A 26,479-nucleotide genomic window follows, 5' to 3' on the forward strand; every position below is an offset into this window, starting at 1 on the left:
CCTCTCCAAGACATAGCATCTTGCATGGCATGGATAAGCTAGTCAAATTGTGAAAGATGAAAATTACACGTTGAAATAGTTGAAGTCCTGCTTAATTACGAAAAAAACACTTGTCGTTGTTGCGCATCTTTTCAACGTCGAAGGTCTCCTGGAGCTTAATGCTGAAGTGCCGATCTTCATCCAAGTGAGGCCTGTCGCACAGACCCCGGTCGTCGTTGCACCAGTCGCACTCCCCCGGGAGACTTTCGTCGTCCGATGACGACATTTCCTATGTTCATAATTCAAAGATTAAAGTTGTAAAATTAAATATATGTATTTCAAAAACTAAATTAGATCATTATTATTCATCACGGGTTGACTATCGGTCTGCCGAGTCTTTTCTTGAAAACTCTCAGCTCACGTGGTGTATACATTCGACCGTTGGTGATGATCGCTCCTCCTTTCGTCCCCGAGTGCATTACACCAAAATGTTTAGCACACAGGAACGCAGGAGAAGCGATCCCCACGACAACAGTCGGGATTCTTCGTCCTGTCATATATGGTGGAGACTCTCCCTCACTGATTCCTCTCTGACATTTGCTACCGTCGGTGATGGTTGTTACTCCTCCTTCCCCTAGTGCATAACAAAGGTCTAGCACAAGGAGAAGAAGGAGAAACGACCCCCACGACAACAGTCGGGATTCTTCGTCCTCCCATATATGGTGGAGCCTCGACAGACTTAAAGTCAACCCGAAATATCGTTTAATTATTTTTCTAGAAAATCTAGGCCACTCTATATTTCCTACATGTTCTAGCACAAGTCATGTCAAATTCACGGAAAATTCCGGCATGACCTTTGCTAAAAAAGGACATATCGAGCGCCTGAAATTTGCCGAAACGGAAATTAATCAACACTCCGGCAAAACATAGGCCACTCGGAGGTGTAACCTGCAAACATGACCAGCCACTTGCGCAACCACATATCCTAATTGAGAAACACAAGATATACATGTTTTATCTACATCATATCTTATAGGACTCATATTGACATGGAGATTTGGCTGGTCTCACCTCGAGGTTGGAGGGGGTCAGTGACGGGGACGACGGCGGGGATGATGGAGGGGCTCCTAGATTTCTGGAAAAACAAAAACTCTATAAGCTATCAACTAATCAAATGCATACGCCTTGCATAGTGGGGTCCAATTTGAGAATTCAAAATAGGAGTACTTCTCCAATTTGAGCATTCAATAAGAAAAACCAAGTCGTAAAATAAATAAGTATTGAAATTAGCATGCATTCAATAAGCAAAAGTAAATCATCTCTTGCGTCCGTACATCGTCGAATATTACCACTAATACATACCGAATAGTATCATACATATAACATCACTAATACAACTAAAACCCTAGCGAACGACCGGTATCGGCGCGGGCGGTGGACACCCAAAGAGAAGGAACCATCACAGGACCATGGCTCCAGTGAGATCCCTAGAGAACCTGCCAGGTATTGGAGAACCTGTGCTCCAACGCAACCAAGTAGCGACGAACGTGCGCGTCCTCCTCGTTGACACGGCGACGTTCCACCTCCGCGGGGTCCTAAAGCCTCTGCACCGTCACTGGCCCACGCGACCGCCACCAAAGAAGGTTCGGGTCAACGATGGGCTGGCTCCTCACCAAGCTGCTCCCCCCCCCCCCGATAGGTAGCGCCTCCCAGTACCAGCCCGCCGGAGCCCAGTCCGTACATGGCCCATCTGGTCATGCAGGTGTCCTCCGCCGAGTCGACGACGAGGATGCAGGATAGGCATCGTCGACATCGATGCGGGAATAATTGCTTTAACTAAAAAAATAACAACAAATGTGACATGTTCAACTAGTTCTTACTAAAAATAAACTTAGTATAAATAAAAATAAACTAGTTCTTACTAAAAATAAACTAGTTCAACTAGTTATATTAATTTTCTTACTAAAAATACACTTGCTCTATTAGTTCAACTAGTTCTTACTAAAAAAACTAGTTCAACTAGTTCTATTAAATTTCTTACTAATTCTATTAAACACTACTGCCCTAGTTCTTACTAACTAATTAGTACCTAGGAACTACTGTCCTAATTACCATCTAATTTGATGAACCCTAACTAATTTGATGCAATCTAAAATGTGAAGAACCCTAGGAACATTAGCTAGGCAGAGGTAGGGGAGGGGGAGGAGGAGGCGTGCTCACCATGGGTGCCTACGGCGAGGGAGGGGCAGGCGGCGTCGAGGTTGGGGTCGGGGCTCGGGCGCGCGGCGGAGGGCGGTGTCGAGGTCGGGGTCGGGGGCGGCGTCGAATCCGGGGTCGGGGCGGCGTCGAGGGTGTGCGGAGAGCAACGACAGAGCGCGCGGCGGCCAACGGCAATGCAGGGCGATGACGGCGGCAACAACGGAGGAGTTGGGATTTGGGGGAAGTGGCCGCGGGGGAAGAACGAACCGCGCGGTTAAGTCAAAAGTAGCAGTAGCGCGTTCCACGAAGTGCGCTACTGCTAAGTTAGCTATAGCGCGTTTCAGAACAAGCGCTACTGCTATTCCTTTCTCTTTTTTATTATTTTTATTTTTCTTTACATTTTATTTTTTTTCCTTTCTCTTTTTTCTATTTCTTTCATTTTCATTTACTTTTCTATTTTCTTTCCATTTAATTTTATTTTCGTTAGCAGTAGCGCCTTTCTACGTAAACGCACTGCTACAAAACTAGTAGCGGTAGCGCTGTTTCTATAAGATCGCTATTACTATGTGTCGCCTATCGGCTTAGAAGTGAGAATTTTAGTAGTAGCGCTTTTATCGTCAGACGCGCTACTGCTACATATGTATCTGTAGCGCGGTTTTCGCCAACGCGCTACTGCTAGTTAGCACTAGCGTGCTTTTTTAACAAGCGCTACTGCTAAAGTTCTGTGTATAAGGTTTTCCCTAGTAGTGAACATGCGTTCTACCAGTTTTGGTATCTCTAACTTCAGCACCCCACACAGAAGATTTTTCAAAAGATAAATGTGTAAGATCTCTGCTCCTGTTGACCACCTGTTGTACCACTGCAGGAAGCTTATCCCCTTGTAGACAATCACCAATCCTTCTTCTCAATTCCCACAAGCGCATGATCATGATCCTGATTTGGTCAACCATGTCCTGCACAGGCAAATTTTTTAACTGCTTCACCTTGTTGTTAAAACTTTCTGCCAAATTGTTGTTGATATGATCATACTTGATGGCAGTGTTAAATCCTGACCTATACCATAATAGAGAATGGTAGGTGTTCACCCATGGACCAAACTCAGGGAATGCTGTCATTATCTTACCGAGATGATATGAATGTGTCTGGTTAGTGTAAGATCTTGCTGCTGGTCACATGCGACCAAATTCTTTCCCTCTGAATTTTTTTATCAAATTCATCCACATATGGTCGAAGAACTCCCTCTGCTCACAATGGGGGAAAACATTCTTCACTGTGTTTTCTAGCCCTTTGCATGCATCTGTGTGGACTGCCAAAGGTGACACTGGCCCTATGCATCTTTTCAACTGCATCATGAACCATGTCCACGAGACCTCTGTCTCTGACTGAAATAAGCCAATAGCAACAGGGAACATCCAGATGTGTCCATCCAAAGCATTGCAAGCTGCCAATTGACCATTCCACTTGCCAGTCAAAAATGAGAGTCTATGCTCAAATATGGACGGCACCCTGCCTTGAAACCATCAATGCAAGGCTTTAAAGCCATAAAAAAACTTAGAGAAAAGGACTCTTCCATCCTCTGTTACCTCAGTATCTATGTCCACAACACTGCGAGGTGACCTCTTCTCCACCTCTGCTTTGAAATTATAAAGCATCCTAAAAGTATTTGCCCAGTCACCATATAATTGTTTCATTGCCCTTTGTTTTGCCTTCCACACCGTGTTATACTTCACCTTAGTGGGGTATTGCTTTTCCAAGTCTACTTTAAGTTTGTTTGAAGTAGTATTTGGTTTCTTGGCTAGAATAGGAGTGATCTTTTCTGCAATCCAAAGTTGTGATGTCATGGTTGATACTCTCTGTGAACTTATAATACAAGTATGTTGGTGAGAGATTTGATTCACCCTAATGGTACTTCCATCAGGTTGGCGTCTAGCAGATATGTACCACTTGCAAGGCTTGACACTTCCATCAAAACCTCTACATCTTGCATAAAACTTCTTTCTATCAGTCCACTTAGTCTTGGCATCAAACTCATGTTTGACTGCATAAGTCTTGAAACACATCCTAAACTCATCCATGTTTGGGAACAACTTCCCCACTGCAATAACAGGGTTTTCCTTGTCATACACATTTACCAACTCATCATCATGTGCATCATCTACATCATCTGCAGCATCTTCCATCAGCTGTCCATCCACAACTTCAGTTGTTAGCATCAGTATTAGTAGGCATACTAGATTCACCATCCTTCTCCTCCTTATCTTCATTAGCTACTGGAATGCCAAAAAAATTGGCCATCTCAGTGTCATCCATTGGTCTAAATCAGTTGGGTCATTTAGTTCTACTGAATCCCAATCAACAGAAACAACCCTTCCAACACCATCAGAGCCCTCTTCTGCATCACCCCCCTCAGGTAATACTGTCACTTCACCTGTACACATGGGCATTATCTGCCTCTCGGAAGCCCAATCATCATCTACCATCTGTGAAGCTAACTTTGAGGGCACATATCCAACCTTAGAATCTGATTTCATATCAACAAGCTTGATACGTCTCCAACGTATCTACTTTTCCAAACACTTTTGCCCTTGTTTTGGACTCTAACTTGCATGATTTGAATGGAACTAACCCGGACTGACGCTATTTTCAGCAGAATTGCCATGGTGTTATTTTTGTGCAGAAATAAAAGTTCTAGGAATGACCTGAAAATCCAGGGAGACACATTTTGGAAATAATAACAAATACTGGCGAAAGAATCAGCATCAGGGGGCCCACACCCTGTCCACGAGGGTGCAGGGCGCGCCCTCCTGCCTCGTGGGCCCCCTGAGACTCCACCGACCTCAACTCCAACTCCATATATTCACGTTCCGGGAGAGAAAAATCAGAGAGAAGGATTCATCGTGTTTTACGATACGGAGCCGCCGCCAAGCCTAATCTCTCTCGGGGGGGCTGATCTGGAGTCCGTTCGGGGCTCCGGAGAGGGGAATCCGTCGCCGTCATCATCATCAACCATCCTCCATCACCAATTTCATGATGCTCACCACCGTGCGTGAGTAATCCCATCGTAGGCTTGCTGGACGGTGATGGGCTGGATGAGATTTATCATGTAATCGAGTTAGTTTTGTTAGGGTTTGATCCCTAGTATCCATTATGTTCTGAGATTGATGTTGTTATGACTTTGCTATGCTTAATGCTTGTCACTAGGGCCCCAGTGCCATGATTTCATATCTGAACCTATTATGTTTTCATGAATATTTGTGAGTTCTTGATCCTATCTTGCAAGTCAATAGTCACCTACTATGTGTTATGATCCGGCAACCCCGAAGTGACAATAATCGGGACCACTCCCGGTGATGACCGTAGTTTGAGGAGTTCATGTATTAACTAAGTGTTAATGCTTTGGTCTGGTACTCTATTAAAAGGAGGCCTTAATATCCCTTAGTTTCCAATAGGACCCCGCTGCTACGGGAGGGTAGGACAAAATATGCCATGCAAGTTTTTTTCATAAGCACGTATGACTATATTCGGAATACATGCCTACATTACATTGATGAACTGGAGCTAGTTCTGTGTCACCCTACGTTATAACTGTTGCATGACGAATCGCATCCGACATAATTATCCATTGATCCAATGCCTACAAGCTTTTCACATATTGATCTTTTCTTAGTTACTTTTCCGCTGCCACTGTTACAATTACTACAAAACTGCTACTATTACTTTTGCCACCGTTACCGTTACTTCCATACTACTTTGCTACTAAATACTTTGCTGCAGATATTAAGTCTTTCAGGTGTGGTTGAATTGACAACTCAACTGCTAATACTTGAGAATTTTCTTTGGCTCCCCTTGTGTCGAATCAATAAATTTGGGTTGAATACTCTACCCTCGAAAACTGTTGCGATCCCCTATACTTGTCGGTTATCAAAGCTCTGCATGAAACATAGTCTGTTTGGTTGTCCAGCCATCTTGTCCATCGATTTCATCAACCATGTCTTCACCATCCTCAATTCTCACATACTCTCCTTTCCAATTATCAAACCGTAACAATGCTACCTCTGGACCCCAAAAAATGCTCTCCCCATTTTTTTACACCACATTCTTCACGGCCTTCTCTTCCATGCTCTGTAGTTCTTGTGGATCAATCTCTGCAAAATCAATCTCCCACTTGACAATTGTATCTCTCTCTATGTCCCGCATGCTACCATCACCTAGCTTCGCCTTAGAAGAAAGGAATTCCACGGTGAATTCGAGCGTCCGAGCAACATCCCCCTGTTTCGGGGCAGTGTGAGGTGAGCTAGCGGAAGCAGACGAGGCACAAATCACATAGCTTGGAAAGGGTGCACATTAAGGGATTACCTAGTCGATGTTGTTGTCTCTGGCGGCTCCATTGCGGTCAGCCCCCCCCCCTCCCACCCACCCAAATCTGGATCAAATCGACCAAAAACACCAAAAACAGAGGGAAATAGAGGTGATGCGGTGAGATCTAACTCGACACGGAGGGGAACGGGACAGGGTTCCGGATTCACTCACCACAACCGCCGCCGTCGCCGAGAACGAAAGCTCCTCCGCGCTGCTATTAGCAAGAACAAAATCTTCGCCGGCTCACCGCCGAGAACAAAGAGGAGGGGGGTGGGAGGGGTACACGTTCAGACAGGCACGGGGACACGTTTCACCTGATGCACTGCCAAGTGGGGCCCGCAACTAGATGTACTGCCAAGTAGGACCCACATGTCTTAAACATAACCTCACTCCCGTTGACGATCAGTTTAATCGCCCGAGTGGGCCTTGGCTATTTGGGCCTCTGAAACGTAGTACTACAGCTATTTTCGTCAACTACGTCGCACTCCTTCCATTGCACCTCAAAGATGTCGCACAGGAGCTATTGACCCATTACTAGAAGAGCGCAATGCAGCAAGAAGAAATAAATCTAATGACCCTAGCCCGAGTCGCCAAAGTTTTGCAGCTTTAGTCTGCCAGCCTGAGCATGCCCGGTCTCCAGCCTTGCGACGCTAGATACACTTCACTTGCCACCCGCTCAATTAACTTTGCTCGCAAGCTGATCAGAAGGTCTTGAACTGGGTTTTTTGTCTGCAAAATAGACCAATCACCAATCCAGGTGACCATCAGTCTGACCAGAATCATAGGATCATTAATGTTTTCAGTTCTACACATAACATCATTTCTGCATTTTCAGATGGCCCAAAACAAGCCACATAACCCAACTAGGATTAGTATTTTCTCCGTTTTCTAAAATGTTTTGAGCCAGGCATTTAAGCAATCATCCAAATTTCCACGTATTGATCTTAGATCGAAGGAGCATTTCACCAGACTCCATAAGAGCCTGGCTGCCGAGCAGTTAAAGAAGATGATTTATAGTTTCATCTTGTCCACAAAACACACACCCCTGTTTCCCTTTCCGTCCTCTTGTCAGAGGATTATCTTTAGTTAGTATGCTCTTCTTAACTATTAACCAGAAGAACATTTTGATCCTAGGAAGCCTATTTCCGTTTTGACTAGAAAGAGATATAGAGATTTAACACAAAATTCCCTATCAGAAGTGAGCATCCACCGCGGTCTGTCTCTCCCCCCATACATCCTAACCTCTTCACATCTACTCCGTTCCGAATTACTTGTCGCACGTATGGATGTATCTAGATGTATTTTAGTTCTAGATACATCCATTTCAGCGACGAGTAATTTAGGATGAAGGGAGTACCTTTAAGACTAGTCCACAAAACTTTACGAAGTTTGACTTCGGCTAAATTTTGTATACGGAGTAAAGAGTACTGCAGGAAGTACAACACGATCGACCAGTGAGTTGCAACCAGAGACACTCCCGTACACTTAAATTCTCTGATGCTACTGGCAGATTCTACCAGAAGTCAATCCCAACAATGGCACTGTCTTTTGAAGATACCCCTATACAATACCGTCTCAGTCAATGCGCCATCGCTCGAGAACGTGTGACGGATGCAGTTGAGAAATGATGGTACGAATGATCAAAGACGGTTGAGCAAATCGAAGCTGCAACGCCGGCCAGCACTTCACCTAAACCCAGAAAATTGTAGCTACCGCCTACGTACCTCGACCATGCAAAGCACTTCCCTTTTTGGATTGACGACGCACGCACAGCCGCACAGGCATCCTGAATCTGGCCAACAACCGACCTAATCACACGATCACTTTGAACTGTATAAATTGCCAGGCATTGACCCATGTCCATACATCTCAGCAGAGCAGAAGCAACATCTTGCAGTCAAACCATCTCTCAACAGTACGTTCGCTAGTTCTAGCTATATGGCTTCCAACGCGAGCATGTTGGCCGTGTTCATGGCGTGCGCGCTCCTCCTCGCCGGCAGCACGTGCCACGCCGCCCGCAACCTGGCCGACACTACGCCGGCGGCTGCCGCTCCGGCTGCTAGCGCCGTCCCTGGCCTGCCTGCCGTGCCAACGGACACGGTCACCCTGATGCCACCAATGCCGTCGGTCACCCTGCCCACCGTGCCGCAGGTGACGCTGCCGCCCATGCCCTCCATCGTCGTGCCCAAGGCGGTCCTCCCACCCATGCCCAAGGTCACCCTCCCCACCGTGCCGCAGGTGACGATGGCGCCGATGCCCGCGATTGTCGTGCCCAAGGTGACCCTGCCGCCGTTGCCGTTCGTCCCGAATGTGAACGTGCCTATGCCGTTCGCGGCACCGCCCCCGTCAGCGTAGACGCGCCCACACCGTGGTGCTCTCGCCCTGTCCACGATAGGGCGTCGTTCATCTGAGTGTGCCGTCAGGTCACTCCGTGGACACGACGTACATTTTCTTACATGGAAGCTCGGTGTTTTGTATGCGATGTATCACAGTATGAGTAATTCTTGCCTTTTTTTACGTCTCAGTAGTATATGTATTGGTAGTGTTTGAATGTTGAGGGTTTTGTCCCATTGTATGTATTTCTTGATCTTCTTCAATACACACTATTTACGGTATGTTATCTTTGTCTTTTATAACTCTAATAACAGGCTCCGTAAAAAAAACTCTAATAACGGGTGAGGGTACAATTTTCACTTTCGTGTCAGGTGTTCCAAAATAAAAGAGAGGTCATTTAGCTCTTTTTGAGCCAGCCAATGAAATAGTGAATTACAAAAAGAAAGTGCAAGTTGCACAAAGTAGTGCAATTACACCAAAAGGCAAAATTACACAAAATAGTGCAAATTGCATAAGAGAGTGTAATTGCAAAAAATGTAATTGCACAAAATAAAAGTACAATGCAAAAGGTGTAGTTGCCCAAAAGAATAAATACAGTTGAACCATACAATGTGTAACTGCACAAAAAGGCGCAAATGCACGAAAGATTTTTGTTGCAGACAAAAATTATAATTGCTCCCAACAACTGTAAATGGACAATTTATTTCCATACCCGGTAGACAAAAATAACTACAAAAGAAAGAAAATAATAGGTGCCCAAGATGAATAACCAAAACTCTTTTGGAAAAACAAACACAAACATTCTTTACTTTCTTTTGTAGGATAACTAACATTCTTTGGTTGTACTTACTCTACCAAATTACTTGATGTTCTCGGTTTGTCCTAAATCAAACTTTTTATAGTTCAACCAAGTACATAGAAATATATGCCAATAGGACATCAAATAGACATAGTACAAAAATATTTTTTCGGAACAACCTAATGAAACTAATTTGATGTTTTAGATGTTAATACATTTTTTATATAAACTTAGTCAAGATAGAAAATCGACTTACGATATAACTAATGCTTCAAACAAGTTGGAACGGAAGTAGTAGCACACAAATAACAGTGTAGCTTGATGGTAAAGACGGGCTTTGCTACATCTACGTAGAGTTTATACGTAAACCTACATAAAAGCTGACTTGTCAAGATTTAATTGGAAGAAAGATTTGCCCGGGCCCCCACCCCGCGAAAATCAGGGGAGGCGAGAGGATTAGATTAGGAGGGTTAAGTAACTTAACGTAGGTTGGTTACGTAGGTGTAGGATTATTCTGGTAAAGACTTACTCACCAAAGTGGCAGTTGGCGGTTTCAAAGGCCAATAACTTTTTTCTTACAGACTCAAAGCCCAATCGGTAAGCATGCTCACACGAAGTGGCACATTGCAGATTCAAGGCCGATATGTTTGCGCGCTTTTCCAACTATTTTTCTCAAAACGAAAAACAGCTCAAATGTAAGTGCAAAACAGCCACCTGGATTTTAGCAAATCCGCTTGCCACTTCCTCCTTTTTTTTGTATAAAATTAAAAAAAATATGTATATACAAATGTAGAAAAATTGGCTGCGCTTTAGAGCATCTCCAACAACCGCGCTACACGCGGCGCGCTAAAAAGACATTCGCAGCGCGCGGAGCACCTGTTTTTGCGCGGCGGGGTGCGTTTACTCCAACGGCCGCTGTAAATTTTAGCGCGCGCGAGCCGCTCCAGCAGCCGCTGCAAAAAAAACTGTGCGCGCGCTCTCGCACACATAGATAGTTCACATAGCGCACATAGTTCATCATAGCATAGATAGATAAAAAAAACTAGTCCAACAAGATAAAAACTACGGTGCAATTAGAACCTACTCCGAGTAGTCCTCATCATTCTCGCTGGTGTCGTCTGAGGTATCGAGCCACGCGTCTTCCCAACGAGGATCGTCTGAGTCGAAGAACGACTCCCCACCCGCGTTAACGAGATCGCACAACGCCTCCACGAGTGCCCCGCCGACGCCTGTCCGCCCGCTCCGCACGGCGCCTTGCCGTCCTCCACGCCCAGAAGGCGTTCTCGTCGGCAACGTCCTGCGGGTAGCACTGGCGCCACTCCGCCATGGCTAGCTCGTCCGTCTCGGCGATGAGGAGGCAGCGCTGGCGTCTGCGGTGTTTCTCACGGTCCTGGTCTGTTATAAGACGAGGCGGCGACGCGAGGTCCTGCGCCTGCTGACACGTCTGCGCCTCGTGGAAGTTCATCTGCGAGCGTGGCTTGCTGAGGCGCCACGCCACAACGTCGTAGGCGCGGGCGGCCTCGTGTGCGGTCTTGAACGTCCCGAGACTGAGACGCGCGTTGCCGGAGCGGATCTCCGTGTAGAACCAGCCGGAAGGGTGGACGCGGACGCCGCGGTAGCCCGAGCTGCTTTCGCGACGCGGCGGCATGTCGGTGGCGGGGGAAGGGCGCGGCGGCGGCGGGAGCGAAGAAGAGAGGGGCGGCGAGGAGTGCGGGCGAGTGCGCGGCTGGAGGGAGCGGACGCGCGCCTTTTGTAGAGCGCGCCGGACGCCACGTGCCAAATCTAGCGCGCGAAGGGCTGCCTTTTCCCGCGCGCACGCGATCTTTTGCCGGCACCGGAATTTCCCGCGCCCGCTGGAGCGCGCGAACCCTCTCCGCGAGCGCGATATTTGCCGCCGCTATTGGAGATGCTCTTATGAAAGTTATGAAATACAGTATCTCATTGTGTTAGCAAACCCGCTTGCTTATTCCTCCTGAGTTTTTCTCAAAAATCTGAAAGCAACTCAAATATAAGTGCAAATCCATTAAAAACAGAAAATAACTTGAATATAAGTGCAATTCTGACGGCAGGAAATTAAATAGTTAGAGCATCTCCAAACAGGCGCACGAAATATCAGGCGCGCTGGATAAACTGCCAGCTTGGCGCGCGAGAGGCCGCGCGGGGCGCTCTAGCAGGCGCGCGAAAAAAATTGACGTGCGCGGGGAAAAGCGGCAGTGCGCGCGGTGCGACGCCCAGCGCGCTGGTTAAAAGCCGTGCGCCGGTGCCCGCCAACCGCCGCGCCTTCTTCCTCGCCTCTTCCAGCGCCCCGCCGCCGCCGTGCCTTCTCCCGTGCCCCACTGCCGCCGCGCCGTCTCCCCCGCCATGCCGCCGCGCCCCCGGAGCAGCTCGGGCTTCCGCGGCGTCCGCCTCCGCCCCTCCAGCATTTATTACGCGGAGAACGCTCCGGCGATACACGCCTCGGGCTCGGAACATTCGAGACCGCCCAAGAGGCCGCCCGCGCGTACAACGCGCTGGCGTTGCACCTCAGGCGGCCACAGGCGCAGATGAACTTCTCCGATGTGTGGACGCACGAGCAGGCGCAGGAACTCGCGCCTCCCCCGCGACTAATCACCGACGAGGATCGCCGCCTCCAGCGAAGGCGGGAGAGCCGCCTCCTCATCGCCGAGGCGGACGAGCACGCCATGGCGGTGTGGCGCGAGCGCTTCTCACAGGATGTCGCCACCGAGAACGAGTTCTGGGCGCAGAGGATGGCAGAGCGAGCCGTGCGTCGGGCGGACAAGCGTGCGAGAAAGGAACTGGCGGAAGCCCAGATCGACCTGGGACCTGCGTCGACCTGGGACGATGAAGATCCTCAGTGGCTCGACGCGTTTACATCATCAGACTACATCACCGATGAGGACGGGTAGTAGTTTTATCTAGTTTTATTTAGCATCCTATGAACTAGCTTTGGTTTTGGGCTTGAACTATGCTATGAATTTGAACTATGTGTTGTTTCATATTTTTTGGTATGTGTTGTTTCAATTTTTATTTAGTTTTATTTAAGTTGGCATCGTTTTATCGGGTTACGCGTGCTGGATTTTGCGGCGCCTGGTGAAGCACTATAGCGGCGTGCTAAATTTTGCAGCGCCTGGTAAAGCAACCACCTTCCTGCGCGTGCTAAAATGCTATTTCGGTGCTGCAAAAAAAAAAATTAGCGCGCCGCGCAATTGGCGTGCCTATTGGAGATGCTCTTACGCTGAGTTATACTTGTCTTGCTTATAGCTGAGTTAACGAGTGATGTTACATCATCTCTTCCCTTCCAGGTGCTCGGAAAATCATCTCTAATCCCGCAAAAGAAAAACATCTCTAAAAAACGTACAATTGCACCAAAAACTACAATTACAAAAAACAGTTCAAATTGCATGAGTGTAATTGCACAAAAGGTGTAGTTGCACAAATATAAAAGTGCAACAAAAAATTGAAACAAAATATAAAAGTACAACTTTTTTGTTGCGAACAATATAATTGAACCATACGAAAGTGTATCTGCACCCAACAAAACGCAAATGCACAAAAAAAGTTAATCGCAACCAAAAAGTGAAAATGTGCAATTTATTTCCACGCATGATAAACAAAAAAAGAATGAAAAATTAAATGCCAAAGATAAATTACTAAAACACTTTTGAAAAAAAAAACACAAACATTCTTGGGAAATGCATTTGTACCTGCACAAGCGGTACACGAGTTATCACGTCCATCCATCGACAAAAGACTGCGTTGAGATCTGGAAAAAGTGGTGGTGGAGGAAATATGTTTCTAGCCATTCTGTATATACTTTGAAAATGAGAGAACTAATGTGATCCCTGCGGCATGACACAAAGGCATCTCATGGGTGTTTAGACTCAAAAATAAAAACCCTATTTCTTTGTGTTTCTTCTCGATGCCATGGTTGCCCGTTGAGATGGAAGACCATTTTTTATATGCTAGCAAGGCTGACTCTACCTAATAAAGTTCAAAAAAAAGGCCTACTATACTCTGTCCGGCCGGCCCAACTGTATTCAAAGAACTTCATGTACTCGGCTATGCAGAGTCAACGTAATCAAACAATAAAAAACCAAGGTAATCAAATGCATACAAGCCCATGAAGGACACTGTTATCCGCCAAAGAAAAGACTGACACTGTAAGTTCAGGCATTGCAGCTAACCTTTAAACAAATTTACAACAAGATCCCGCTGCATTTGCATGGTTTTACTCCAGAAATGTCACTGGACAGATTGATCACACAGGAACAGAAAAGCAGGGGGTAAGCAACAGTTGCTACAGAGGAAACAGTGGCATGTCCTACACTCCTACTCGGCCCATACCTTTGGCATGCGGCCTCGCTCAGTTGCGACATTGTAGCAAGCACGTCCCAAAATAGTACTAATTCATGCTATTATTCTTACAGATCAATGTGAGATTTCCAGAAGTAGAAATAGAAAACGATACAGTTGCGTTGTGTTACTCCACGGTGTCACTGAACACAACATAATAACATACAGTACTGCAAATCTTACAGTATTGTCTTGGGTCTTCTCCCTTTGCCAGCTGCGCTCTTCCATACAGTGTGACAGGATAACTATACTGCCGGCATTTGACCAAAAGGCCCAGACGCAGTCCACACAAAGTAACTATTCTGGATGGAAGCAACAGATTTATCTAATCCATTTCAGCGTCTAGTGAGGTTCTGGACAGTTTATCACGCATCGGCGCTGGATGAATGTCGCCACCAGGGCAACAACGGCGGCAGCAGCTTTGGGCCTCGACGTCTCGTCCTCGAAAACAGCCGAGATGACGGCGGCTTTCGAGGAAGAATTGAATACTGCCGGAATGTGCAGCACACACCATGCGACGTTCCCACCTACTTGCTCAACCATCAGCGGAATCCTTGAATTAGAAGAATCAAGTTAACAAATCAGAAAAGCAAAGTAGCACTTCATATAAAGAAGCAGGGTACAGGGCCAAACCATCGTTGTCTGCAAACCAACTGGTCACCCCAGCTAAAATAAACTACACCAACAAATCCACAGCTGAAGCCTTTTGAATCAATCTGTATCTAGCATCACAACAGACATACATAAAATCCAGAATAAAGAAAATACATAAAATCCTCTTTTGAAGGCATACATAAAATCCATAAAAGCCAATACCTTCAAAAGAAAAGGCTCTTGATACCTAAACAACATGGCAAACAAGAGGCTTAAAGCTTCAACATGTATGGAGTATTCGCATTTAAACATATCTTGCGATGGGAATAAGTTATGGTACTTGCATCACAAGAAATAGCTCATTACCCATAAATAGTTACCACCAAAGGCGCTCATAAGAGACTGTCAATAGATCCTATTGATAAACTGTATCAATAAGTAAACTCTTAAATACAGAAATATACCTTCCACCCCTTCATAAAAAAATCAAGATTTGTCTTCTTTCTTGCTACAGAAACCATGAACCGGTTAACAGATTCCTTTAGTTACTCCAATGAGCATATGGGATTATTCAGGGCACGTAGCTGACAATATTGGTTTTCTACATGTGAATTATATTCAGAAAAGAACAAGAGTGGAATGTATACCCAAATTCTACAAGATGGCTACCTATGCAGATACAGCTGGAAAGAACATGTGAATAACTTTTACATTGTCTAAATCTATATTGTGGAAGCACCAACATATCAGTGCATCCATTTAACTTGTTAGAAGCACCTTGCATAACACAATAAAACCAAGCATACAAATTCAATTCTCAGCAGAACAAAAGGGCACATACAATCAACAAATTCTGACCAAAACCAGAGATTAGTGATCAGAAGGAAGTTGTTGAGCAAAATCTCAAAACTGGAGTTGTAGGGGAGGGAGGAAAGTGAGAGCATACATAAGCCAAGAAGAAGAATCGGGGATGAGAGAGATTAACATAAAACCAGTAATCTTGGGCAGGGTCAAAAATAAATGGAGGTAACGGCAAGGAACAACAAAAACAAAGCCTTTAGTCCCAAACAAGTTGGGGTAGGCTAGAGGTGAAACTCATAAGATCTCACGACCAACTCATGGCTCTGACACATGGATAGCAAGCTTCCACGCACCCCTGTCCAACTAGTTTTTTGGTGATACTCCAATCCTTCAGGTCTCTCTTAACGGACTCCTCCCATGTCAAATTCGATCTACCCTGACCTCTCTTGACATTCTCCGCACGCTCTAGCCGTCCGCTATGCACTGGAGCTTCCGGAGGCCTGCGCTGAATATGCCCCAACCCTCACAAACGATGTTGGACAAGCTTCTCTTCAATTGGTGCCACCCCAACTCTATCCTGTATATCATCATTCCGGACTCGATCCTTCCTCCTGTGATCACACATCCATCTCAACATACGCATCTCCGCCACACCTAACTGTTGAACATGTCACCTTTTAGTCGGCCAACACTCAGCGCCATACAACATTGCGGATCGAACCGCCGCCCTATAGAACTTGAATTTTAGCTTTTGTGGCACCCTCTTGTCACAGAGAATGCCAGAAGCTTGGCGCCACTTCATCCATCCGGCTTTGGTAACGGCAAGGAAAAGGAGGTGAAAATTGTGGGGGAATTGAGGCACGCCGGTGTTGAGCGGCACAGAGAAAGTTGAAGAACGGGTGGCAAATAGCAGGCAAAGCAACTGCAAAGCAGGTTCAGCTACCAGCCTCATCAAGATGGCAGCTTCGCCGGCGCTTAGACATCGGATTTGCTAGCCCGGGAGGAACAGAATTGAAGGATACCACAAATTTATGGAGAATGAACACCGAGGTTCGTCATAGAAGCCCATGTGAATATGGGGATTTCTACCGCGTGACGAAATGACTTTTCCTTCTAGAATGAGAGTGAGTGGCACTCCTGGCATCCAATCTTCGACCGACTGTACCGAGTACAAAGCCCGAAGACCAATTCCAGCACGATCAACTCCAGGGCTCTTAAGTCAGTCTTCGAAGCAGCAGCGTTCCAAGAGATGGTAGACCTCTAGGTCGACCACATTCAAACTGTAAAAAGCCCTAGTCTAAAGTCTGTGACTGAGGGAACCATTTTGAACACCAAGTCATGCGCCACCTCCTCAGAGCTTCATCGACAGTACCGGTAACCTCCCCTCCTAGCCCCACCAACCGTCATCTTGTTGGGAGTCTTGTCTATTTAAATCACTCATCCAACATTTCATATCCCGTTCATAGTCACCACATCCAGTCAGTTTGTCTCTACTCCCACTTTGATCCACTATAGTCACCACATCTGTGTTCTACAATATCTTCATGGGACTCTCGCCGTCTCTTCTTCCCATGCTCAAGTTCATTGATCCCTTTCTGCTTACTATGTTTTCGTGGTTTTCTCATTGCCTGGATCTTCATGAGACTCTCTCACTGTCTCTTCTTCCCACGCTCAAATTCGTCACCCCTTTCCGCTTAATATTTTTCTTGGTGGTTTCTCATTGTCCGGAAGATGAAGAAACAGACTACACTTTCTTGTTCGAGTGTAGAGGCTAAGTTGCGAGCTACGGCTATTTTGACAGGCTTTGATGGTTGCTCGAGGATTTTGTGCTTCAATCACTACACCTACTACTCTCTTATCAGATAGTATAAGTGCTACAAGTATCGCGTGCGGCCTTTTCAAGCATGAGCTCACCAAGCATATTGGTGTTGATGCTCCCTTCATGTGCTCTAGTGTGCAAGATCAAATTATTGCTCTTCAGTATGTGCTTCCGATTTATAGTTGACCGATTTCTTAACAAAGGCCCGGACTAGAGCACCACACAACTTCTATCTCTCCAAACTCAATGTTGTTGATCCACCATGAGCTTGAGGATTTTAGTGCTTCATTTTGTAAGGGAAATTGGATCGACAACCAAACAAAGCAGGCCAATTTACAAGGAAAAGTAGCACAAAAACCACACAAGCATCATAGCCTCATCTACAGCACAGCAAATGCAGCAATTGCACCGAACACACTCCCCCAGATCCAGTATTGCCGCTCCAATGATTTCACTCGCACGCGAGCCACACGGCAGAAATGCCCTACTGCCGACAACCCCAACAACCAAACAAACCCACTCAGCACAATAGTTGTGGCACCTCACTCCACAACAGCCACGTCATGCCATCCCGAGTAGTAGATTCACATGTAGACACCGGATCTACCCACTGCCACGGTTGACGCACACGCGTAGGGTGGTGGATGATGCCTCTCTCCTCCCGGAAACCTCTTATGTCTTCCCTCTTCCTCGCTTCCCCTATCGTCATCCCCTGGCCCCTCGGCTCTGGGTCCAACAAGGTGGATGACGGCGGAGGCAGTCCGCTCCCAACAGCTTTTTCACCCCTTCCCCCACACCTCCCGTGTACTCTCCACTGCCTGCTAGTCAAATTGGGCATCCTTTTCCTGTCTACGAGTTGTTTTGTGCGCTGCCCTGCTCCTACATCCCGTGCTCCCATGCAGGTTGTCGCCATAGCCGCTAGCTCAAGCACCACCAACGATGGAGCAAGAGCACGGGCAGTCGGCACCGTCTCCGTCTTACGCAAGGACGCAGAGTGCCCAAGAGCACGCCACTACCTGTCGCCAAGGCCAGGGACGCCCAACAAGGGAACGTGGAATGTTGAATCAAGTACGTGTCACACAACCCGCAAACAAGGCAAGGACGACAAGCCAGATTAGCGGGAAACGAAGAGTATAAGGGAGGTACAAGGAAGCGATGAAAACACTATTGGGACGGCACACCCGCCATCCTCTACCATTTCTTTGCTTGAACTTGCAAAGAGGTGCCCTGAGCCGAGTTGCTCGCCCCAGTTTTCCCCTCATGGTATTTTATAAGACCTGACACTTTCCTTCCACCTGGCGCCAAGGGAGGGTCCTTGGCCGGCGCACGGTTGCCTGCAATCACTCCGTTTGCATTCACATTGTTTGCATTGACATTGCATGTACTGGTATTTCCATTCGTAGGGTGAAAATAATCTTTCTCCTTATACATCGGTCGAGTCATGCCCAACTTACCCTCCATGACCACCTTGGCCTCTACTGCCTCTTCCACAAGTAGTGCTACCACGAGGTTGAGCAATGAACTCATCATCATAGAATCGCTAAACTGAAACTTCTTTGGATCATGAACCCCATCCCCGCATTGTTCTGTAACATTGCCAATCTTATCGTAATTTGCGCAAAAATGCGACATCTTCTCATATAGCACACGGAACAATTGGGCAGTTTACCTAGCTCAACATTCCCTAAGAACCTCAAAGGGGGCTTCTCCAATTTGATCTTGACGTACACTCAAACAAACTTTCATATTCAACGCCATTTAGCCCAAGCTCCACATCTAACACTTCTCTTGTCTTGGAAGCCATTGCTTTAGCCACTACTCTGTTATGCAGCAAGTCCGATCGACCCATGATCTGAGCCCAAACACGTGCGGAGTTATAAGGGTGACATATTCCAGTATACTCCTCAATTACCATAGCATGGTGCCTAAAGAGCCAAGGACCCCTATGCATGGTTGTGATTCCAATCCCAAAAACACTTGAACTCCGTCGTAAAAGTGTAATAAGAAGTGGTATGAATTAAACGTCCTTTGCATTGCCCAAGCCACCTGCATGGCGGTGTAAAAAGCAGGACGACTGAAGGGAGCCTTAACCTTAATCAGCACCGCCCAACGAGCCTCGCACGTGGGCTCTCCAATCAATCTTGGTACTCAAGGAGGAGGAAGATCACCCGCTTTGGAAGCAAACATACATCATCCAAGTACTTCGTGTATCGTGTGTTCTTCATGGGCTCACAATCTAGAAGGAACACAACGCTTGGGTCATCAACGATCGACAACCTATAGAGACAACGACACCATGATGAAGCTCGGCTTCGGATTGCGGTTGCAGCCATGTGGTTGGCACATATCTGGAGTACCGTTTATGGTCTACTTACCGTCGTCATCGCCACAGTATGGACATCCACGTTGCCTACACCATCTGCTTCAGTGCCCCAAAGACTTCTCAACACCTGTTCACCAGCTGCTCCTTCTCGACAGCAATCTAGAATTGGTATTCGCCTCTTCAACATCACCAATGCCCCCAGGGGGCGGCATTTCCCTTTCCAACTGGTGGATTAGCTGTCGGGAGACAATGCCACCTTCGGTGCACTACGAACTCGAGTCAGCAGTGTTGCTTGCATTCTAGACCATTTGGAAGGAAGACAATGCCAGTGTTCAACATGTTGGAGTAATATATTATAGTTGTGTACCCTTTGTATTTTCCCCATTAAACAAGGGGCTTTCTGCATATTGCAGCACACATGTACTTCTATAGTCTATGTCCGCCTGTGAATACAAGTTGCATATTCCTAACATGGTATTAGAGCCTAGGTTTTCTTCCTCACACACAACTCGTGTTCCTCTCCAAATCGATCCCAAGTTTTTGATCAATTTTTCTCAGGCTAAGCTCATGTGCAACCACACCTCCCCGACCCGCGTCGGTGTCTATCCCAACGACTATCGTCATCGCTTCGCTGCCTCCAGATCAGGATCACTCCCCTTCCTTGTCCAGGCCTCTCACGCCCCAATAAATCCCCACCCGTCCCCCCTCCCATCATGCCCTTCCGATCTCCGTACCTCCGCCTCCATCAGGCTCGCCCCTCCACCTCCGTCGTGCTCGCACCATAGGCTATCTATCCTACATCTTCAGGAGGTCGCGCCTCATCGCCATGTACAGAAGGTCAGCGCCTCACCGGCGCCCTGCCACTACAAGAGGCCACGCATTGTCGCAAACTCAAACTAGTTGGTGCAAACCACAATCGTCGAGACGTCCTTTGTTGCAGGTCACGGTATCGGCTCCCTCTTGCTACACGCAGGACCTCAACGACAGACTTCGCCACTAGACCTCAGACCCGATAGCCCGCTGACTAGCTTTGCCCCTACCTCATGTGCCCTATTCGCTGCTCTTCCTTGCTCTTTTGCTCCCTTTTTTTGTAAGCAAACCTAGTTTTGTAGAAGAGTAAAGGAACAAAAAACATGTGTGTTGACTTCATTGGACATGGTTAACCTCTTGATGCTCCTCCACATATGATGTTGCTCCCACCCGGTGCCTTCCGCAGGCTGTGGTGGTGGCTCCATAGTGTCGCCTCTCGTGACCTATGTTGACGGTGATGGTTGCTCTACACAGACTCCCCTCGCGGCTTTCATCAGTAGCTTTGGTGCACATCACTCCATCGACTACATCGCACATGCGCCTTCCCTTAGCGCTTGGTGCTTGTCGTGCTACACCGCCTCCTCTAGCGGCTTACACGGGTGGTGGTGGACACTTCTCTTCCGGTGATTCAACGTCGGCCACTTCAACGGTGTCCTTCACCGCGCAAGAGATTGCACGACTTCGACACCTACCTACTGCTTCCGTTGAACCCCTGACTACGCTGGGGATTACGAGACTTCAGTGTCTGCTAGATGCTTCTTTTAGTTCTCCATCAACAGTTTTGTTGTTGATTCTTTCAATATTGAGACCACTTTTTACAAAGTCAGTCAGCTAAATTTTCCATGGATCCTTGATAGTGTAGCGTCTTTTCATATGACTCATGATTCTTCTAGTTTGTCCTCCATTCAAACCTCTAGATTCTCCTATTCATGTTCTTACTGCTGATGGTACTTCCCTCCCAATCGATCGTCGAGACAATCTTAGCACCTTTTCTTTTCATGCTCCTTGTGCTCAAGTTTCCTGACTTGCCATGTAGCTCATTTCAAGTGATCAGATTGTCGACTCTAGTTGTAGTCATTCTTGACTTTGACTCTTGTTTGGATTAGGATCGTCACACAGGTGCTCTACTTGGTGCTTGCCCTCGGCATTGTAACTCCTAGGGCCTCCAGGAGCTTGACAGGCTTCACCTTCCCTCTGCCACCGCCATCAATCTCTTCACCCCTTTTACCTTAACTACCGACTCTTTATGGCATCATCGTCTCGGTCACTTGTGTGGCTCTCGTCCCTCATCCCTAGTTCGACATGGTCTTCTTGGATCCATCTTTAATTCTTTAGCATTGTGTTTTTAGACTATCAGGTTTGTCGGCTTGGTAAACAAGTTCAATTACTCTATCCTCATAGCGAGACGGTGTCTCAACGTCCTTTCGAAAGGAGGCCATCACTACTATATTATCCATAGATCATTTCTCTTGACACACAGTTCTTTTGGTGGCTTCTAGAAATAGCTGGAATAAGCTGCGCCCTACCTAGCTTATTCTAGAAACCAACAAAATAAATTTGGTTGAGTTTCTATAGGCTTCTAAAAAATAATTTGGTTGGGTTTCTATAATAAGCTGGGAAGGGGCAGCTTATTCTGGAAGCCCAAAAAAGTTGGCAAAAGCACTGGCCCAAAGAAATTTGCCACCATGGTTCATACTAAGTTTTCCACTCCTGCCCATGTCTTCCGGGCAGATTCTGCTCGTTAGTATATCTCTCATTTGCTGCGTGGATTCTTTGCTGAGTATGGCACACTTGCTCAGTTCTCTTGTCCACGTGCTCATGCTCAGAATGGTGTTGATGAGCGCAAGCATCGTCACCTTCTTGAGGCGGTTCATGCGTTGATGATCGTCGGCTCTCTTCCATGTTACTTATCGGTTGACGCTGCTCTACTTCCACCTATCTCATCAAGATTCAGCCATCTGTGGGGTGTAATTTCTCTCAAGCGTCTTTTTGGTCGTTCTCGTGATTGTTCAGCACTTCGTTTGTTTCGTTACGTTTGCTATGTTCTTCTTGCCCCCCTACCCCACCCAACACACCAAATAGACTCCTCAATCTATTGAATGTGCCCCCCTACGGTTGAAGTGATGAGCACATCAGTGTTGGGATCAAATCGCTCGGCGGATGCGCATTTCTCGGGATGTGACTTTTGATGAGTTTCATCCTTCCTATCCACGTCCATCCTCCTATTGAGGATATTTCTTTCCTTACTTTTCCCGATACACCTATCAATCATGTTTTGTCCTCGTCCACCCATCCCACCGTATCTTCCATACTATTATAGTAAACCCCATGTTGTCGTCACCTACGACTTCCCCACCTCATTCGTTACCTGAGGCTGCCTCACCTCGCTTGTCCCCTAAGGCTTCTCCAGCGATACACCTCCCCCCCCCCCTTCCCCTCTTCTTTACCACATTGGTGGTCCGCGTGTTGTAGATTCTTCTAATGCACCATCTCCCTCGACTACCATGCCACCTTCTGTTGGCAATGCACCGCCTCCAGCTCAACCTACTATGGCTTTTGCGCTCGCCCGCTTCCGCCTATTGACCGCTATGGTTATTCTGACGCCACTCTTCTTGAGACGACTTCTTATCGTGAGGGTCTAAAATGCCTTTCTTAATTGAATAAAGTGATATACATACTAAATGGGAAAGCAAGGCATACAAGGACAAGCAAACTTACAACATCCACGACGTCCTTACCGACCCTCCATGTTGTTTGAACAGTTGTAATGATATAAAATGAGTGCCAAAAGAGAGCAGCACACCACAGCAAGATAATTGGAATTTCCTCATCCTGAAAACAAGGCCACACAACATTAAAAATAGCAGGAGTAGGAAGGCATCCTTGGAAATAAAACAAGACAAACATGAGTTGAGGATGCAAGTGCATATCATGGATGGTACACAGAGCACATATATACAGTCGTAATTTCATGAAGGAGGCAGACATGGAACAAATTAAGTGGTGAAACTACATCCCCAAACGAACAACACTGCCCCATGTGTGTGACGGGAAACTAGATACATATTCGGGTGTGCTGCCGGGTCGTTGAGTGTGAAGTGTTTCAGACTTTTAAGTGGGATGGGAATTAACATGAACATGAGCTATACATATTCTATCAGTTGCATAACATAAAAAACTGAAACTCGTCCAAGAAGAATTCCTTAATGGCTCCTGTTCATATAAGAACTAAACCCCTGTACACATCAACCTGATCTGCTTAATGTGTGGAACACATTTGCAACACACATACACTTGATAATTTCCGGCTCACGTGAGCACAACACACACACATGGGCTACAGATGAACACATATCACCTACATCGGAAGAGAATTGCTAGTAATCATGTTATATACCTACTATATATGATTAGAATAACGGCAACTGGCTCGATGGCTCAGTTAGAAATCCTAAACCCAGCAGAGCAACGTAACCAACCAGATTAGAGCAGTAGCAACCAGAGGACCAACGGCCCAATATGGTTTGATCGGTGGTTTTTTTGGTGGAGGTCTAGTCACTGGTTAGTATACCTATCTGATCGCTAGTTAGTTCTCAAAAAGGAAAAAATATGATCGCCAGTTTGAATTCTGAAAAAAAAAATGATCACTAGTTGGTTGTAGCCATCATACATTTTTCTGCTTTCTTTTCGCTTCCACTTTTTAGATATACTAGCAAAAGAGCCCCTGTGTTGCAACATGTAGTAAATAAATAAATACAATTCCAGTACTTTCTAGTGAAGCAGATCCATTATGCATAATAAAGTAAGGTTTGCATTAAATCTTATTGGCAGTAAGGCACTGAATATATTAACCATGCACAAAACTTTTCACTTTGACATTACAATACTGCCCCATGATGTGTAGCATGATTGGGATCTGGAAACTTCCACAGATCACATTTTTGGATAATTAAGTAAATATTCCAGCATAGCAGTTCAAGGCTATTCACACATGTGCATCCCCTATGAAGATGCCATCTGTGTTACATTGAGAATTTTCTGGAGCATACACCCCAAATATATTAACTTGTATCTTTTGTTTCCTGGTATTTTACATGGACATCAAAACAATCAAGTTTCTTCTCTCGAATTTAACCATAAGATATGTTCAAGGATAGCTATAGGTTTGTAGACCTACCAAGATCGGCCATAAAAAAAACCTTCCCGATCATGTGCCCAACTATAAGTGAGAGCTTCCACATGTAGGATTTCAATAAAAGAACTAACATGCAAGCAACTGGGCAGTACTGTTTGGACAAAAAAAACTATTTTACTAAGGTGCAATAGCAAGTAGCATAGCAACTACTTACCAAGGACAATTTGTCAGACATATGTCCAATGCATCATGTCTACAATGCATGATAGGAATAGTGATCCAGTTGCTCCCACTTTCACTTGCCATCCTCGCTAATAGAATATGTTGAAAGAGCAATCATCCCATCATTGCGTAGAGTGCTTGGATCCATCTCTCCTTCCAAATCCTCCTGAATTATCACCGTAGAATATGATCAAACACTCTATAAGTTAATCAAGAGCATAACAGAGCAACGCGATTTGAATAGGCACACGAAACTTGTAAAACTAATAAAAAACAGCCTAAATCATAAAGTTGCCTGTGACACCGATCATTCCATCGCCAATCAGGGGCGCGAGAGTGACAGAAAACAGAGAGATGCAGTGTATTCAATTATTCATTATAGAAGCAAGCTCGAACTGGGCTTGTAGTCAGTGGCGCACCTGCACGTAGAAGACACTATGGGCATGTAGGCCAGAGTTGTGGATGTGGAGTAATTGTCGCCATGGCATGGCTCAAGTGGTCGAAGAGCCATTACTACAATATTAATAAGACCAGTATGGGGCCGTTACAACTAAAGTCAGAAGAAAGTTTGCTTTTTGAATCTAATGATATGTTCATTTTTCTTGAAGGATATGGAATTTGCCGCTACTTTCGACTAACATTTCATAACTTAATGGGCAAAGCATTAATGACCCTTTCGGAGATGACAAAAACAGGAAAATAGCTTTCATATACTCCTTATTCACCTTCAGAATCAACAAAGTTTCGAGATGATTTCTTGAAACAATCTCAACAAAATAAAACCCGTGAACAGCAACAGCTCGAAAATCATCTCTATTCCCAAGCAAAGGTCTCTAATTTTTCTCACCCAAGTAACCACCGAATAGATAGATACCCACAAGACATACAGTTTCCAATTCACATCTCAAACACATTACTATTATTATTATTCAATTAATCTGCAGAGGGCCATATACACTGCAGCCGTGGCCGGCAGGAAAATTACCATAGTTTGGCATTACAGCTACGGCATCGACTTCAGAATATGGAAATCTCCCGATAATCCAAGCAGCTAGTATTGTACCTAGAAGCAAACATCCTGAGGGACTCTAGTAACGGCAGTAATCTCTCGCCTCTCCCACATCAAACGACCATGAGACCAGAATCACTCCCACGCAACGGTGGCAACACCAAAGCACGACGAGAAGAAGCGCACTCGTTGTAGGAAGGGGGGGGGGGGGCTTACCGAGTCGCTCTCGTAGAGCCGAGTTGTCGCCGCCGCCATCCGCCATGGACACCCGGGGAGTCCATCTCCGTCGCAGCCGCGCGCCGAAGGATCACCGATGAGCCCCTGCTCGCTGGAATCCTAAATTCCCCGCCAGCAGATTGAGGCAGAGTAAGAAGCTGGGAGGGGAGGCGGGACTGCAGGAGCAGCGGCGCTCATCTCTCTCTGCTCGCTCGCCTGCCGCCACAGGAGTTTCTAGGTCGAAGGGGGAGCGGGGCCGCCGCGGGCAGAGAAGAGGACGGGTCGGGATTGGGCTTTGGAGTCGGTTTTGTTGGGCTTTCAGCCTGACATCTCGGGTGACTCATGGGCTTGGGCCGTCGTGTCTCCAGTTCTGGTCAAAGGAAATATTGGAACATAATCTGCTGAACCTTTTCCAAAAAACATGATGAATGGTTTTTCTATACACCGCTAACATATATTTTAATACAACACAAACGTTTTTGTATTACATGATGAAAAATTCTAAATTATACGATTGTGACCAGTAG

The 26,479-nt window shown here is 46.3% G+C and overlaps 2 protein-coding genes across 10 annotated transcripts; one reads left to right on the plus strand and one right to left on the minus strand.

Annotated features, from left to right (window-relative positions):
• The first annotated feature begins 8,409 nt into the window (after positions 1 to 8,409).
• Positions 8,410 to 9,152, plus strand: LOC123125650 (protein PELPK1). Its single transcript, XM_044546115.1, has one exon. The coding sequence runs from the start codon at positions 8,476 to 8,478 to the stop codon at positions 8,890 to 8,892; it is 417 nt and encodes a 138-aa protein (XP_044402050.1). The 5' UTR covers positions 8,410 to 8,475; the 3' UTR covers positions 8,893 to 9,152.
• Positions 9,153 to 13,865: 4,713 nt separating this feature from the next.
• LOC123123076 (uncharacterized) lies at positions 13,866 to 26,231 on the minus strand. 9 transcript variants are annotated; one of them, XR_006460502.1, is made up of 7 exons: positions 25,953 to 26,231; positions 24,720 to 24,893; positions 23,089 to 23,202; positions 14,984 to 15,043; positions 14,840 to 14,864; positions 14,657 to 14,739; positions 13,866 to 14,576 (listed from the first exon to the last, which is right to left on the minus strand). XR_006460502.1 is itself a non-coding variant. In XM_044543503.1 (5 exons), the coding sequence occupies exons 2-5, from the start codon at positions 24,738 to 24,740 to the stop codon at positions 14,366 to 14,368; spliced, it is 435 nt and encodes a 144-aa protein (XP_044399438.1). In that variant the 5' UTR covers positions 24,741 to 24,893; positions 25,953 to 26,231; the 3' UTR covers positions 13,866 to 14,365. The 9 variants fall into 9 exon arrangements, 1 of the variants encoding a protein (XP_044399438.1); XR_006460499.1 differs by having other exon boundaries at positions 14,657 to 14,864; XR_006460501.1 differs by having other exon boundaries at positions 14,984 to 23,202.
• Positions 26,232 to 26,479: the final 248 nt, after the last annotated feature.

The sequence above is a fragment of the Triticum aestivum genome, chromosome 5D, assembly GCF_018294505.1.
Source record: "Triticum aestivum cultivar Chinese Spring chromosome 5D, IWGSC CS RefSeq v2.1, whole genome shotgun sequence".
Taxonomy (NCBI): domain Eukaryota; kingdom Viridiplantae; phylum Streptophyta; class Magnoliopsida; order Poales; family Poaceae; genus Triticum; species Triticum aestivum.

What these genes read in the sequence shown, in the direction of transcription:
- LOC123125650 (XM_044546115.1), top strand. Translation starts at nt 8,476, where the DNA reads ATGGCTTCCAACGCGAGCATGTTGGCCGTGTTCATGGCGTGCGCGCTC.
- LOC123123076 (XM_044543503.1), bottom strand. Translation starts at nt 24,740, where the DNA reads ATGTCTGACAAATTGTCCTTG. An exon ending in GTAAGGACGTCGTGGATGTT is followed by an intron (nt 14,746 to 23,088) that starts GTAAGTTTGCTT and finishes TTGTGATGCTAG; the next exon opens with ATACAGATTGATTCAAAAGG. An exon ending in TTGGTTTGCAGACAACGATG is followed by an intron (nt 14,577 to 14,656) that starts GTTTGGCCCTGT and finishes TTCTAATTCAAG; the next exon opens with GATTCCGCTGATGGTTGAGC.